Raw genomic sequence first — 17,723 nt, 5'->3', positions numbered from 1 at the left:
TTTGAGAGATGATAGTACCTAGAAACAAACCAAAGATTAAATATGGATTTTTTTTGGGGGGGGGGGGGTGGCAGGGTTATCATTAGAACTTTATGACTAGTCTTGTAGGGTGGTGGACTAGAACGTCATGCATGTATCCACACAGATACTTGTAACTGAAAAAAATCCTTGTTTACTATGATCACTGGTAACAATAGAATCTGGTAGCAGTAACAGAAATTTTCGTAGCAGAAGTGTAACTTTTATCCCCATTACACACGAAATGATTTTTAAAGCGGAATTTTAAGTGCACATTCGATAGAGCGGTCCCAAATTAGTCTGAGGCCATATTCATTTTATCGATATGTATGAGAGCCATTTATTTCCATGTCCTCTCGGTTGCGAAGTGGAAACTACAGTGAAAATAAAAAATGTTTTATTTACAACATTTAGCCACACCTTACAGATACTTCTCTAGACAGTCGCTGCTCCGACTCAGACATTTTACTTGGCGTGGTACCAACTTTCCAATACACTTTCATGGAAGGCAGAGGCCTGTGCTATCCCGCCACTTCTCTATACTGGCCAACAGCTCATTATTTGTGCCAAAAAGGTGTTCTCACAGCCAGCGTTTCATGTGAGCAAAGAGAGGGAGACACATACAGTCTGCATAGTGGGTAGTCAAACACTTCGCATCGAAAACGCTGCAAGAGCGTCTTTGTTGCAGGTGCAGTGTGTTGGCGAACATTGTCAGGAAGGGCAGTGCCTGAGGACAACATTCCTCTTCACTTGCTCTGAATTGCCCTTCGTAGACAGTTTTCTCGAGTCCCCTTGCAGAAGAAGGTATTCGGTAGACACTCGCTTCCTCCCCTGACAACCTGCATGGCGATTATCTGTACATTCTTCTTTAAAATTCCTGTACTATGGCCTCACTTTGCTGTCACTGATGACAGATACGTTATATGTGGTGCCTGGAAATTAAGCGAAACCCCTCAGCAAAAAGAAATCAAATGACAGAACACACTTCACACTTGGCAGGAGACACTATTGTTCCAGGCACCTTTACGTGCTCACTGTGCACTCTGAACTGAGAAGCTCTATATAAGACGATGGATGGGCGTGTCAGAGACTCTACGCAACACATCTACTCAAAGCTTCACAAATTTTTCACTGAGGTCTTAATTCGCAACCGATTAGGTCTTGAAAGAAGAATAGACCTCTTACTTATTGACAAAACAAATATTGCACCACTTTGGACTGCGGTATTGAGTAAGTGGCTGAGTCCGTCCTGACAGGCCTCGGAAGGCGCAACGGCACCGACAAATAGCCGTGTCATCCTCAGCCGATATGCGTCACTGGATGATACAGAGGAGCATGTGGGCAGCACACCACTCTTCCGGCCGTTGTCGGATTTCGTGACTGCAGCCGCTACTTCTCAGTCGAGTAGTTCCTGAACGGTCCTCACAAGCGTTGAATGCACCTCGGTTGCCATCAGCGCTCGGCAGAACCTGAACCCATTCAAGTACTTACCACTCGGTGTGGCCGCGTGGTTTGAGGCACCATTATGCGGCCCCTCCCGACGGAGGTTCGAGTCCTCCCTGGAGGATGGATGTGTGTGTTGTTCTTAGCATAAAGGAGCTTAAGTTAGTTTAAATAGTGTGTAAGCTAAGGGACCGACGACCTCAGCAGTTTGGTCCCTTAGGAATTCACACATATTTGAACAGTTTTTCAATTGCTAGCCAAGCCCGACAGTGCTTAACTTCAGTAATCTGGTGGAAATCGGTGTTATCGCTGCAGCAAATAAGTTAGCCTGCTCTACCGATTCTGCATGTGAAACTCTCCTTTAAAAACCATTTTGTTTGTAACGGTAAAGAAATCGACGTTGTGGATCGCCTCAGTGCATCACATGAAAGAGATGAGGAGCCGTATTTGTTTGGGCTGACTCTAGGTGCACACTGTACAGACGAAATTGCAGATGCTTGATAGGTTCCCGGGAATTAAGCCGGATAATATTGTAGAAACCGCACAATATTTCAGCGAGACAACTGCCCGCCGACTTCAGGTGCTACTGTCGCGTCGCTTTTTTTTCTCTTTATTGATTTTCAATTCCCCCCGAAGGGGGCGGGCTGTCAGCAGCTTACTACGCTGCTCTACAGCCTACAGATTTTTTTTAAATAAAGGAAGAAGAAAGAAACAGGGAAAAACAGGCGATAAAATGGTGATTTAAAGTGTAAAATGGCGTAAAAATGCGGAAAGTTGAAACAGAAAGCAAAAGGGGTTGGCAATGTAGATAAAATACACAGGAATCAGACACACAATTAAAAAACATGGCGACAGTCTGGTTACTGTTCGCAAGAGATAAAAGGCACACCCAGCGACAGTATGATGGCCGTCCGCAACAAGTCCCAAAAAACACAACACGGATCACTCACTGTAAAACACGCACTGTAGAACAGTCACTGTAGAACACTGCACGAAAGTGGCAGCACAAAGATGACACTCCCGAGCCAAAGGCAGATGGGGGGGGGGGGGACCTGCAGGAGGGGAAAAAACAAGGAGGGAGGAGAGGAAAAAACGAAAAAGGGGGGGGGAACCAAGGAGGGAGAGGACTAATAAACTGGGAGAAGGGCAGACGCGAGAGGTAATGAGAGGAGGCAGAGGAGGGAAATGTAAAAGGACGTGGGGGAGAGAAGGGGGCAAAGAGAGGGGGAAGAAAGAGGATGGAAGGGGGGGAGAGGGAGCCCGGGAAAAGGACAGAGGAAAGGAGGGGGAGTGAGGATCAGAGTTGATAGGAGGGATAAATGGAGGGAGAGAGGGCATCATCCGGGAGGGGGAGGTGATGGAAGCCACCTTGGGAAAGGAGATGTAGGGTGTAGAGATGGAGGGTAGGGGGGACACAACGGTGAAGACGTGGCAGGGGGCAGGGATCGGAGAGGAGAGGAGCAACCAGGGGGTGAGGGGGTTCAAGACAGCGGGAGGTGTAGAGGATGCGGATATGTTCGAGGAATAGGAGCAGATGGGGGATAGAAGGATGGTAGAGGGGTGCAACCCCCATGTCTGGCCAGAGAGGAGTATGAGGAGTCAGAGGCGGTTGTGGGCTTTGGATTGGATGGAGCAGAGATGAGGGATCCAGGTGAGGTGACGGTCAATGGTGAGGCCAAGGTAGGTGAGGGTGGGGGTGAGGCGGACAGGACGGGCGCAGACAGTAAGGGAGAAATCCAGTAGCCGGAAGGAGCGAGTGGTACGACCTACGATGATTGCCTGGGTCTTGGAAGGGTTGAGTTTCAGGAGCCACTGGTTACACCATGCAGCAAATAGGTCAAGGTGATTCTGGAGAAGGCGTTGGGACCGTTGGAGGGTAGGAGCGAGGACGAGGAATGCGGTGTCATCAGCATATTGCAAGAGGTGTACTGGAGGGGGGGGGGGGGTTGGGGCATATCTGCCGTGTACAGGAGGTAAAGGGGAGAGGACAGAGCCCTGGGGCACACCTGCAGAGGCGTAGAAGGTGTAGGAAGTGGCATTATGGATGGTAACATAGGAGGGGCGGTGGGAGAGGAAGGAGGCCACCAGACGAATGTAGTTGATAGGAAGGGTGTAGGTTTGGAGTTTAAACAGGAGTCCGGGATGCCAGACACGGTCGTAGGCCTTTTCGAGGTCAAGGGAGACAAAAATGGCGGAGCGACGGGAGTTAAGCTGGAGGGAGAGGAAATGAGTGAGGAGGAGGAGTTGGTCATCAGCAGAGAAGGAAGGTCGAAAGCCACATTGGGTGTTTGGGAGGAAGTGGTTTTGACAGAGGTGGTGATGGATGCACCGGGAAAGGATGGATTCCAAGAGCTTGCTGAACACCGATGTGAGACAGATAGGACGATAGGAAAAGGCATCAGATGGAGGCTTGTTGGGTTTGGAGAACATCAGGATACGGGAGGTTTTCCACAGGTCGGGATAGGAGCCAGTGGCAAGGATGACATTGTAGAGGGTGGCTAGGATTGAAAGGAACGAGGGAGGGCAGTGTTTGAGGTGGCGGTAGGTAACGCAGTCGTGGCCGGGAGCAGTGTTGCGTTTGGTGCGGAGTGTGAGGCTGATGTCCTGGGTAGTGATGGGAGTGTTAAGTGCAGATGGTGGTGTGTGGCCCAAGTACTGGAAGCTAGGAGCAAGGGGAGAAACAGAGGTATTCGTACGGTCCATGACATCAGGGAAGAGGGAATAATCAAAGTGGGGATCATCTGGGATGGAAAAAAAATCAGAGAGGTGGGAGGCAAAGTGGTTGGCCTTACTGAGGTTGTCAGGAAAGGGACGGTCATTAAGGAGGAGAGGGTACTGGGGGGTGGGGCGGTTCCCAGTAAGGCGGTGGAAAGCAGACCAATACTTGGAAGAGTTTATGGGGAGCGTGGTGTTGAGTCGTGTACATGTCTGGCGCCAGGCACGGCGTTTCTTCGCAGCAAGCAGGTTGCGGATGTGTCGGTCGCGTCGCTGAGAAGCTCGCCAATTTATATGTTGGCTCTCTAGAACAGCGCAGGCGCCAGTGGGGGCATAACGTCATCGAAGACCAATCGTAGACGGCCTCGAATACCAGAGCCCTCTGTTGGAGAAACGGGTGGCGGTCTGCGGAAGCGCGCCGCGCTACGGGAAAATGTGGCCGGGAACGACGGTCCCCGTTCGCGCGCGCGAGGTGTTGGCGCGCGATTTAAGCATCTGCGCTAAGGCTTCCCATCTGCGTTGACTTGGTGCAGTTGCTAATATGCGGCTGACGATTCCTTAGTGCCGCCAAGGCTGGCTCCCAGGCTTTGCTCAGGTGAAACCCCATGTCTCTGTTTATTAGGTCACTGCTTATACGTATTTCGACCGCCTCTTTGATGATGGAGTCCCAGTATGTGGAAGCATACGAGAGGATCTTGGTTTCTTCATAGTTTATGCCGTGTCCCGTGTCAAGGCAGGGTTCAGCAACCGCAGATTTCTCAGGCTGACCCAACCTCGTGTGACGTTTATGGTGGTCGCATCTGTCTTTAACCGTACGACACGTCTGGCCAATATAAGACTTCCTACAGTGGCACGAGATTTTATATATTCCTGGTCTCCTCAGGCCGAGGTTGTCTTTAACAGAGCCCAGCATTGATTGCACTCGTGCTGGTGTTCGGAAACACATTTAATCCGGTATTTCTTGAAAATTCTGCCCATCTTAAAAGACACGCCACCGACGTACGGTAGAAACACCAACCCAGTAGTGTTCTCTGCTTCTTCAGGCTGTTCTTGAGGGTTGGAGCATGCTGGACGAAATGCATTCCGGATCTGCTTCTTGGAGCACCCGTTCTAGGCAAAGACAGAGCGAAGGTGGCTGAGTTCTGCCGATAAGCTGTCCTGATCTGAGATGGCTCTAGCCCTATGCACTACCGTCCGTAATACACCGCTGCGCTGTGAGGGAAGTTGACAGCTCGTAGCTTGTAAATACAAGTCCTTGTGCGTAGGCTTCCGGAACGCACTGTGGCCCAAGGAGCCGTCTTCTTTTCTACGAACCAAAACATCCAGAAATGGGGCTCACCGTCTTTCTCTACCTCCATGGTAAAACAGATTGCAGATGTCTACCAAAATATCAAAGGAAATGTGTCTGACAAGTGTCAGGGCACCCCTCATATGGCTGAAACACGAAATGTACTTAAGCTTTTGCATGAGGTTATAGCAGTTCACACAATAAAAAGCGACAGAGAAAATATAACGTATTTGCACTCACAATGACGTGATGTTGTATGAAGTGTGGCTGACTAGCGCCTCCTTGTAGATGGCTGCGACTCCGACACGAGCGGCTGCAGGGAGGACTCGGGCTCGCCGTCTCCGTCGCCGCCGCTGCTGTTCGGGTCGCCGCCTGCGACGCCTGCCGGCCTGCTACCCCCGCACCAGTCTTCCGCAGCGGCGGCGGCTGCAGCAGCGGCGGCAGCGGCCCTCTCGCCCTCCTCCGGACTGGTGAGGTCGCCCTTCCTGGCGTCGCACCCTACCCACCACCACGGCCACCAGCACCAGCCGCAGCAGCAGCACCAGCAGCAGCAGCGCAAGAAGAGGTCCCGGGCGGCCTTCTCGCACGCGCAGGTCAGTCCAGGGACAGTTAAAACTCACGTAAAGACTCGATTACTGCAAAGCGAATGGAAGGGAACGGCAGTGGTGCTGCCTGTGGCACAAACCTGGGCTATTGGCTTGACTGTAGGTAGAATGCTTGCAGTCCGTCTTCAGCACGACACTAGGAGGAGGAGGTTGGTGGGGCTACCGCTCAAGTCGGTTTTTTCGCCCGAAAATGATCCCCAGTATTCATCTGATATCAGGTTGAGTGGACCAAGGGCCATCTTGGAGGGACTAGAACGAGACATTATCCCCACCCCCATCCGGAAATGAATCTGGGATCTGCAGAATCGGAGTCTATCGCTCTATCTGGTATACCACCATGGCCACCAAAGAGAACGAGCATTCACGATTTTCTGTGTTCACTACCACTGAAACCTTCCCGTCTCCTCTATATATCTCTTTTGTTACTCAACCTTCCCTTTTACAATAACCTATGAAACCTTCCCTTAGGATTTCTACCTCTTGCTTAATAATAACAAATGAAATCTTCCCTATGAAATTAATTCTCTTTCTCAATCTTCGCATACAAATTTAAATGCTGCTTATTAAAAGTTATTTTCTGATTATTTCGATGAAACATAGAATTTGTCGTCGTCGTGACCCTCAGTCGTTACCTGCAAGAACCCAAAACTGTTCCTTACCTTTTTTACTGTTACTGGATCACCATCTGACTGCTACATCGAACTGCGACATGAATATACTTACTGTGTTTTACTATACTCTGTTAGCTGCTGGTGGGCTGTCATAATAAGTGGCTGTATTTATTACCAAAGCTGACGTTATTCTTTAATAGCGAAGCTGACGTTATTCTTTAATTAATTTGACTGAAGTTACGTAATTCAAAATTAAACTTTTTCTTGACAAAAATAAAATTTTGCGAAGTTTTACGTTGATGGTTTTTGAGATGGATTATAATCAGTAATGCAATATTGCTGGTAAAAATTAATTATATTCTGAATGAAATGATTTTACAAACGTTCAAATGGGATTTACTTTTTACAATAATCTCACAACTAGCAATGCGCAAACATACCTTCAGTAGTCTTGAGTTTCTAAAAAATTAATTCAATAATATTAATTCCTCTTCTGATAATAGTTATCTGATGTCTCTGTACATCCGTTTGTAACCTCTTGTAAATCATAGATAGTGGTTGGCAGGCACACCGCTCCTCTCAACCTCTCGCTTCAGACCTGCTACCGACTCGCTTCACATCTTGCTTACTACTGACATCCTACGAACGCTAAGTGCGGTCTCTCCTGCCAACAATGCTTTCTGGTGCAGACAAACCCTGCTACCATTACAAAATGTCTCAATGCGCGGTCATTCCCGCTCTTTTCTTAAAATGTATCCATACGCGGTCCCTCCCGCCCTTTTTAAAATTATATCAATGTGAGGTCTCTCTTGCCAACAATACTTTGGTGCAGAGATTCCCTACCACCAAAATTATATACAACATGACAAATAGTAATTACTCCTACTTAATCCTATTAATAAATTGTAAACATCTTTCGTAAATTGTGGTTTGGCAATAGACAATAGAAAAATACACGTCTTACACCACTCGTCTCGACTTCCGAAAAAGCGTTAATACTGGAGGGAATAGAGGAGAACACGAGAGAACGAGCGTAGCGTGTTAACCCTATTGCTCTGTTTATGTTAATAACTGGCACACGTGTTTCACTCGATACAAAGGTAGTTACAGCCGCGGCGAAATCCGTACTATCTTGATCGGATCGTTTCGTGTGACAGCTATATTGCTTTTAACGATGCAAGCAATATTGTGTAGGAAGCCTAAACCGTAGCTGTCTTAATTTTTACACAAGGTGAAACGCACGAGGATTGTGTCCCTTCCACTGAATTCAGCTCTAGCCGTCCTTAGCTTTTTTCCGAGAACGTGGCACATCTGACAGTATGACGCTTTTCGTTAATTTCTCATTGCCATTGTGGAGGAAGTGTAATATCAGAAAACTAATTATTCACCGCCAATCTAACAACCATTCATACTCTGGTTGTTGTCCTGGGCACACATTTAATTTACTTAAGAGATTCATCTTAATGTTTGCAGTGGTAAGGATAATGTGGCAACTCCCAAACACTAAGTAACCTTTGTGAAACGAGCGGATGGAATAAATACATACGAGGACTGGAGTGTAAAATAAGTCAGAACTCATTCGAAAAGTGCACCCGCCATTAAGACGTATTCACAGCGGGAAAACTATACAAACACGACCTGTAGCACCTTCCACCCTATTCAGTACGTCAAGCCTTCTCTCCTCCATATCTAAAGTATTATGGGACTACAAAAAACGTTCTGTGTCCAATGAAGAATTTATTGAAGACTAAATAGATATTTTGTGGGCTTTTCAGTATCAGGCATTTATGGAAAGCGTTAGACTACGTAAATTGAGATACAAGAGAATTCTGTCGAAAAATAAGTTCTTTTACTAAAAAAACAAAATTTTCCCGTTTGGTACAGAAATGTTCACCTTAACCTTGTAATACGCCTAGCTAAAGGAAGTACGACTTACCAATTCAACAGGGAAAATAAAAGTAAAATAACATGATTTCAACTCAACAATTCAAGCACTCTATAGAATGATTCAGACTATGAGCATACAAAAGCCGTTACCAGTCGCACATGAAATTGCATCTCTGAACACAGATGAGTACGAGGACATGGCGATAATAATTGCGTCTCACAGCAGTAGCTCCTAATAATGTTTGTGCAATATAATATTTTATATTTTTGTCCTTTGTATGCATTCTTGTGCTTGTGCGAGACATCTGGATCTACTCAGTGTTTTGGAAGTACGACAGACAGACTAGCCATTGACAGTTGAGAATGGAATGATCGTTGGGAGTTTAATATACGGTATTATAGTGTGTGAATAAACGAGATGGTTTCTTATATTTTTGAGAGGTCTGTGTGATTGTAAAATTCAAAGCCCATCTGGAAAAAAAGTAACATCTATTGCTGAACGATGAAAAGAAAAGAAAAAAAAGGACATAACATTCAACTGAGATATGTTATGCGGTTTTACACGTTTTCCCTTTGAATTACACTGAAGTGACGAAACGCATGGGTTACCTCCTAACATAGTATCGGGCCTCCTTTTTCCGGACGTGGAATGGACCCAAGAGAACGTTGGAAGTCCTCTGATGAAATTTTCAGCTATGCTGCCTCTATAGTTGCCTATAATTGCAAATGTGTTACCGGTGCAGGAATTTGTGCACGAACAGACCTATCGATTACGTATCATAATCATAAATCATTATCATAAATTTTCGATGGGATTTATGTCGGACGACGTGGGTGACCATATCGTTCCGCCGAGTTGTCCACAATCTTCTTCAAATCAGTCACTAACTGTGGCTCGGGGACATGGAGCACTTTAATCCATAAAAATTCCATCACTGTTTGAGAACATGAAGTCCATGAATGACAGCAAATGGTCTGCAAGTAGCCGAACATAACCATTTACAACAAATACTCGATTCAGTTGGACCAGAGGAACCACCCTGTTCCTTGTAAATTTAGCACACAACATTATAGAACCTCACCAAGTTGCACAGTGCCTTGTTGACAGCTTCGACTCATGGTCGATGGCGCCACAGTATAATCTTACCGCTACGGTCGCAGGTTCGAATCCTGCCTCGGGCATGGATGTGTGTGATGTCCTTAGTTAGGTTTCATTAGTCCTAAGTTCTAGGGGACTGATGACCTCAGAAGTTAAGTCCCATAGTGCTCAGAGCCATTTGAACCATTTTTATAACCCTACTATCAGTTCTTAGCAACAGGAAGAGGGACTCATCTGACTAGGCGACTATTTTCCAGTCGTCTAGGGTCCAACCGATATGGTCACGAGTCCAGGAGATGCGCTGCAGGCAATGTCGTGTCGTTAGCAATGACACTCGACTCGGTCGTCTGCTGCCACAGCACATTAATGCTAAATTTCAGTATTCTGTCCTGAACATACGTCCGTCACACGTCCCACACTGATTTCTGCAGTTATTTCACGCAGTATTGTTCGTCTGTTAGTAACTCTACGCAAACTCCATTCCTATCGTGCGTTAAGTGAGGGTCGTCGGTTACTAGTTGTTCGTGGTAATGCCTGAAATTTGATATTCTTGGCACACTCTTGACACTGTGTATCTAAAATACTAAATTCCCTAACGATTTACGAGACAGAATATCTAAAGGGTCTAGCTTCAACCGCCACTTCGCCTGGCAAGTCTGTCAACTCCCGTCGTGCGACCATAATTAAGTCGGAAGCTTTTTCACGTGAATCACCTGAGAACAAATGACGGCTGCACCAGTGCACAGTCCTTTTACACCTTGTGCACGCGCTGCTACCGTCATCTGTATATGTGCGTACAACTATCGCATCACTTTTGTCACCTCACAATCTGTATAAAATAAGTGCTTCAGTTGTCAAATACAAAGCAAATGAGAGAGTGAATAAAAAAGAGCTCCTCGTAATACCCGTGTCGTGCAGCTCAGTAACGACCGGCCCCCGTATCATCCTCTGCCATATGGCGACGGCATTCGGGTGCGGAATGGAGAGATATGGGGTCAGTACACCGCTCTCTGGGCCGTTATAAGTTTCGCAGACCACGGAGCTGCTGTTCTCATTCTAGTAGCTCCTCAGGTGCCTTCACAAGGCAGAGTGCACAACGTCCCAGCTCTCCTAGCAAGGAAAAAATTCTGCCAGTACTGGTAATTTAACACAGGTCTCTGTATACCAACCAGACACACAGACCATTTAGTTACGGAGGCTCTCGAGGCAGTAAGATAATAGTAATAAAAGAGTCAATAAACTGACAAGAGTAAAGCAGCACTACCTAAGAAAGCTAAGGCTACAAATAGCTTAGGCTCTTGGTACACCTGCTGCTCCTCCTACTGGAGAAGAATGAAAGATTGGAAAAAGGGAAAAAAGTTAAAGTAACAAAAGGTTGATACATTATGTTGCGAAGGGTTGTAATATTAAGCAGAGAAACAGAGTCATCGCTGCTACTACCTCTAGCTCTCGAACTTCGAAGGAATTTGATCACTTGGCTCTGGTTTGGAAGTTGAGTCCGTTCATTGACGAATGTAAGGTTCAACCTATTTGACCTTGGGATAATTCATAACTCAAGAAAAGCATTGGCCTGTATTTCATTATTCTGCAAGGAAGTGCTGTAGGGTGCTCCCTGAATCAGAGGTGGATGGGGCCTGGGATGAATTTCATTTATGGAGAGGGTGCGTATACTTACTGATAAAAATGAACATTTGTTGACTTCGGTAACTTAATTAAAAGGGTTGTGAACATAATGAAATGTGGCCATTGCTGTTGCCTGATACACATTAATTTCCATACTTGGTAAATCTCAAACCTTGGTTCTGAGTCCGCTATTAAGTTCGTGGTTCATGGAACGGGAATAGCCTAAGGATGTACATGAAATGTGTTGGTAATTGCAAAATTGCACAACCGCCAGCTTCATAATGGTAAGACAATAGGGAAAAAATTTTCAGTGTCGTCACTCCATATAAAGTTGATGGTTGTCCAATTTTGCAATTACCAACACATTTTATGTATTTGATAACGGCTGTAGTCGACGCAGTGCCTGTTCCTTTGGACATCCACGCATGTCTACATCTACATTTACATGGTTACCCTGCAATTCACACTAAAGTGTCTGGCAGAGGGTTCATCGAAACATTCTCTTACTACTTCTCTACCATTCCATTCTCGAGTGGTGCGTGGGAAAAAGGAATCCCTAAATCTTTCTGTTCGAACTCTGATTTCTCTTATTTTATTTTGATAGTCATTTCTCCCTACATAGGTGGTTGTCAACAAAACATTTTTGCATTCAGAAGATAAAGTTGGTGATCGAAATTTCGTAAATAGATCCCGCCGCAAAGAAAACCGCCTTTGTTTCAGTGACTGCCACCCCAACTAGCCTATCATATCAGTGACACGCTCACCCCTATTGCGCCATAACACGAAACGAGCTGCCCTTCTTTCACTTTTCGATGTCCTCCGTCAATCCTACCTGTAAGGATGCCACACCGCGTAGCAATATTCCAGCAGAGGACGGACAAGTGTAATGTAGGCTGTCTCTTTAGTGGGTTTGTCGCATCTCCTAAGTGTTCTGCCAACATAGCGCAGTCTTTGTTTCACCTTCCCCACAATCCAATTTAAGTTGCTAGTAATTGTAATTCCTAGGTATTTAGTCGAATCAACACCATTTAGATTTGTGCGATTTATCGGATTTCTTTTAGTACCCATATGGATGACCTCGCACTTTTCTTTGTTTAGTGCCAATTGCTACTTTTCGCAATATACAGAAATACTCTCTAGACCATTTTGTAACTGGAATTGATCGACTAATGATTTTACTAGACGGTAAATTACGGCGTCATCTGCAAACAATCTAAGGTTGCTGCTCAGATTATCACCTAGATCATTTATGTAAATCAGGAACAGCAGAGGGCCTATGACACTACCTTGCGGAACACTGCATCGTAATTGGAAGTAATACAGGCACTGCAATATCGCAATCAAAGGCTGGGTTACGCATACTGGCACTTAACACCACATGCAGTTGATGAAGTTTACACCTAGGAAAAAGAAAAGAACAAAGGCCATCCACTACTATCCTACTATCACACGTCGCTAACAAGCAAAGAGATGATGCTGCCTCAATTTTAACACGCAGAATGAATAAGTGAAGTTAGCGTTGAAATACGCGAACGAGCATCAAAACTTGAGCTAAGGAGCACATTTAATTTAAATACACAGTGTAAGACCAAGAGTAAGAAAGTATCGAACAGACCACGTGGCGGTAACGAAACGAAAGTAAATAGGAATTTCAGGATAAGCGGATTAGAATTGCACTGAGTTTATCGTAAAGGTAAGAAGATGAGAAAGCTGAAGACTCTTAAACATGAACACTAACATGTGGTGCTACGGAACAAAGCAAGTATCGAACAGTAGAAGGTAGAAAATAAAACGGATTGAAAAATCACTGGCAAAATCACAGTGATATCACATAACACACGCGCGCTCGCGTCTAGAAAAATGGGAAGTAGGCTGAACTGAGTCATTACCTATTTTAACACACTTCAACGTGTTCAAGTGACTAGCCGAATCAGACAAAGGCCCACGAAATCACCTACATTTCGAAGAGGATTCAACCCTCACAATATTGAATTAAAATTGTCACACGAACGCACACGACTAGAAAGCTGTGGGAGAAAAGCGTTAGGGCTTCACTTAGAATGAAAACTTACACAAATTCCAACGTTAACTGAACTGTAGAGCAGAAGCTCTTATGAGCAACCGATCTCACCGAGTTCCTCTTCACCAATCCGGGGTTTATTGTTCCAGCGGAAGTGACGAGAGGGCAGGCTTACTGAATTGTGGTAACCTACACAAAAGGCTCGACCAAGGCAAATAGAAAACTCTTAGATATCTACTACTCATCTACTAAAGTTGGCCATAGCGTTACAATAGAAGCCTACACTAACTCCCAGGATTATACACACGCAATTCTTAACTGTACTCAAACATTCATTCGTTTTATTATTATAGGAGGGAAAAGAAACGACAAGCACTGAGTCGTTGTAAACGTGAGTACGGGAATCAGAGAAGTGGCAAAACTTAATGGACTTTGTACAGTGCATCCGAATTAGACAATTACATACAAGTTTAGCACAAAGCATGAATGTTATGTAAATTATGACTAATATAAGTGCACTCAGCCGCTCACTCTTTTTATGCTGGAGGAAATTTACTAACTGCACGCTAAATTTAGGTGCTACAAATACTGAGATGAGGTTACTTGAAAGAAAATCTCACGAAGAGGCTCACGCAGAGACCCTTCAGTAAAACTCCTATCAAGCGTAGTTTATACTACAGTGAAGGCAATCGAACGAGCGTCCCGTGTCGTGCAATCGTTAGACGAGAGCGAGCAGACAACAGTTATCGTTTTCGCTTTGCTTTTGCAGACACTCGATTCTGCTCCGCTGGTTGTCGGTATTTGAGCGAACCGTTAAAGTAAGTTCACGTCCTCTCAAAGCGCGTATTGTGGTACTTTCGATGTTCAATTTAGTTGTATGGGCGATGAAGTGGTCATAAGATAATGTAATCTTGCAAATACAAGCATGGATATCATATGTGATTGTAGGAAGCACGCGATCCACGGCACATGGTAATGACCAAAAAGAAATATACTTGGCAGAAAATTTCCGCAGCGTCTGAAGGACCAACTGGATACGCGAGAAAGACGGCAAAGTCAATACTTACTTCGAGCAGGCAGGAAGAGAGTGAAGAGGTGCATGTTCTATATTTATTTTTATTAAAAAGAAATTTCCTTGAGAGTAAGCAGATACGTACATCTTTTATGCTTGTATCTATTATGCTTAGTAATCTAAAATACAAATATACGAAAAACCTGATCATTTTTGTGGCTCACTTTTAAAGTGTCTGTAATTAAAACACAGGTGTATCAGAATTATTTTAGTAGCTTTTGATGTACAAACTGAAGGAATAAAAATCTTTTCCCTCGATCATGCAATCTCGCCTGAAACAACCTACAGTGCTAAGGCAGATTTCATGAAGTAGCACACTTGATAGGCCGCAGTTTGGCTGTAGGAAAGATGAAGGCACCAGCAAGACAGTTCTCATGTTGTAGAGGTATGACTTATCAAATATCAACACACGTTCATAGGATATGTCGCCTGAAAAAAACATTCGACAACTACCACCATGTTTGACAAACACTGAAAAACAGGTTAAAGCCATCGTGAGTACTGTATAGACAAAGAGGGAAAAATTGGAATGGAAGACCAAGAAAAACGTCCTCAGATTAAAACCGATGCAAGACAAGGATGTAATTTTTCTCCCTTTCTTTTCAACCTGCACATAGAAGACGATACGCCAGAAAGACAAGGCGCCGGAATGGGACTAAAATTCACTGTGAAAAAAGATCAGTGATAAGATTCGCTAATGACATAGCCACCTTCAGTGAAAGTATGGAAGAATTACAGGACATTTGGAATGTAATGATCGGTCTACAGAGAATAAAAGTAACAAGAAGTAGCAGAAATGAGATTAGTAACGATCTTAATATGGAAATAGACATGAGGGAATTAAAGGTATCAGCTTCCACTTTTAACTGATTTATGTCAATGCAGCAAGTTGAACATTTGTGCGGGACCAGGATTCGAACCCGGGTCTATTGCTTACTATAGTGATACTCTGACCACCGTGACATTCAGACACAGTGGTCACCGCAAGCGTACGGACTACCCCAGCACCATGTCCCATCAGATGCTGCGAGTGATAAGGCTAACGAGCAAGTTCACTACTATCAGTAGGTGTGGCATACATTGAGAATTTGGATCTGACCGGAGGCGTGCCAGGAAGCCCGTCCGGTTATAATGACTACTGTGTCCGGGTGGCTCAGTGGTCAACGTATGTGCCTAGTAAGCAAGAGACCTGAGCTTGGATCCCGGACCGGCACAAATTTTCAACATTCCCCCTTGAGGTTTCTTGAAATTACTGCAACCAATCGCTTTTTGTTTTGATCTTCATTACCGGTTTCGAATAGCCTGGCGATTCATCTTCAGATGGTAGGCATCAAAACCAGTAATGGTAAAGTAAAAGAATTGAAGGATAAAACAAAAGGCGACTGGTTACAGTAATTTCAAGAAATCTTTATTCATGACAGTTGCAGTGTCCCTCATCCATAATGGATAAAAGTTTTGTCCCTCATTGATGTAAATTAACGCGCACTACCAGCTACATGTCATTAATTGCCGGCCGCTGTGGTCGAGCGGTTCTAGGCGCTTCAGTCCGGAACCACGCGGCTGCTACGGTCGCAGGTTCGAATCCTGCCTCGGTCATGGATGTGCGTAATGTCCTTAGGTTAGTTGGGTTTAATTAAAATTTAAAAATCTTGATCGCAATCTTGTTAAAATATTTTTTATTGGTGTGAATGACCGGTTTCGACTCTATGGAAGAGTCATCTTCAGACTGTAAACATATATTGCCAAAATAGTGTGGACGTTATAATAAGCATATGAAAAAAATATAAAACTAAGATAAATAGTAATAAATAATACCCGGAGAGGTGGATGGACACTGATAGATGAGTTCCGTTGACTCTCGTGTAACTCCTGACTGTGCATGGAGGGAACGGGTATTAATAGGGCTGGTCACACCCACCGTTCTGACATCATAAGTAGCCAATCAGAAAACATGTTCATGATTAGATAACTTAATATATAACTACGAAGGAACAGTTACAGTTAAAATATATCGTAATGTCAATTATTGATCATTATTCGTCAATTAATATAAATTATACTATTAAAATGGTTCATTGGTATGAAATAAGGCTTAGAATATACTGCCGTCTAAATTCAGAACTACAAAATATGCTCCAAAGATTGTCGTTGCCCCAGAGGTAGCGTGGATAATCGAGGGTTACCATGGAAATGGCGTCCTGTTCCGCTGTGGACGTTAGTGGTGCTGTCAAAGATTGTACTAGGGGGAGATACGTCATATGTTACTGTTATGTGATGCCATAGAAATATGGTTAATTTTGCTCTCTTCTGATGTCAGCTCCATGGAACATAACTGTCCTATGGCGGAATCACACCAACATTTCTGTAACAACAGCGGAAAGATGTTACTAAAGTGCATCGATAGTTGCCGTGGAAATGGCGTCCTAGCCCGGTGAGGCAGGAATCAGATGATCAGAGATTATTATATACTGCGAAAGATATCACAAGGGTTGACAATTCGACCACGAAAACAGTGTTTGCATAGATATGTTGGCGGTTGCCAAGTAAATAGCGTCTTATACTCACTGCGACAATCTATGGTGCTGCAACACCAATAAAAAAATAACAAGTTTGTTATCAATGTAACTAATTTTAAGATCGCTGACTATGTTTTCAAAAATTTCAAAGATCTTACTTAAGTTTAACTAGTTCTAAGTCTAGGGGACTGATGACCTCAGATTTTAAGTGTCATAGTGCTTAGAGCCATTTTAACCACTTGGCATTAATTCCTTTATGTTTTGATTCGTAGTGGCGGCAAGAAAAAAAATGGTGTCTGTGGCATGTCCGAAAGGCGCCACATATAATGTGGAAATATTTGAGGTCCATGAAGTAGATAAAGTGATGGAATTCTGCTTCCTTGGTATCAAAATATTGCATGACAGACGAAATAAGGACATAAAATGCAAACTAGCTCATGCAAACAAGGCATTCCTGGTCAGTAGTGGTCCCGTAATATCAAGCATAGACCTCACTTTGAGGAAGAAATTTCTTAATTAGTACTTCTGGGGCACTGAATTGTTCGTCAGTAGATTATAGACTGTGGCAATACCTACAAAGAAGAGAATTCAAACGTCTGAGGAATGGTATTACAGATGGATACTAAAAACTAAATGGCCTGACAAGAAATGAGAAAGTCGTTCGTAGAATCGTCGTGGTTGGAAAACATTGGCGAAACGAGTAGCAGGATAATAGGATAGGGGTTAAGATTTATGGGAACAACTTCCATGATGCCAGAGCGACCTATTAACAGTAAAAACAGTACTAAAGAAAAATAAAGATATGGCAATATGTACAACAAATAAT

At 44.3% G+C, this 17,723-nt stretch overlaps 1 protein-coding gene across 1 annotated transcript in view; it reads left to right on the top strand.

The window, feature by feature from the left end:
• LOC126252236 (homeobox protein Nkx-2.8-like) overlaps nucleotides 1-17,723 on the top strand; it is a 111,415-nt gene that overhangs the window by 81,992 nt on the left and 11,700 nt on the right. Inside the window, exon 2 of the mRNA XM_049953108.1 lies at nucleotides 5,753-6,057. Within this exon, the coding sequence (XP_049809065.1) occupies nucleotides 5,753-6,057 (305 nt within the window). The remainder of the gene's footprint in view (nucleotides 1-5,752; nucleotides 6,058-17,723) is intronic.

This window comes from Schistocerca nitens, chromosome 4, assembly GCF_023898315.1.
Source record: "Schistocerca nitens isolate TAMUIC-IGC-003100 chromosome 4, iqSchNite1.1, whole genome shotgun sequence".
Lineage (NCBI taxonomy): Eukaryota > Metazoa > Arthropoda > Insecta > Orthoptera > Acrididae > Schistocerca > Schistocerca nitens.
This window is presented reverse-complemented; position numbering and strand designations above follow the sequence as displayed.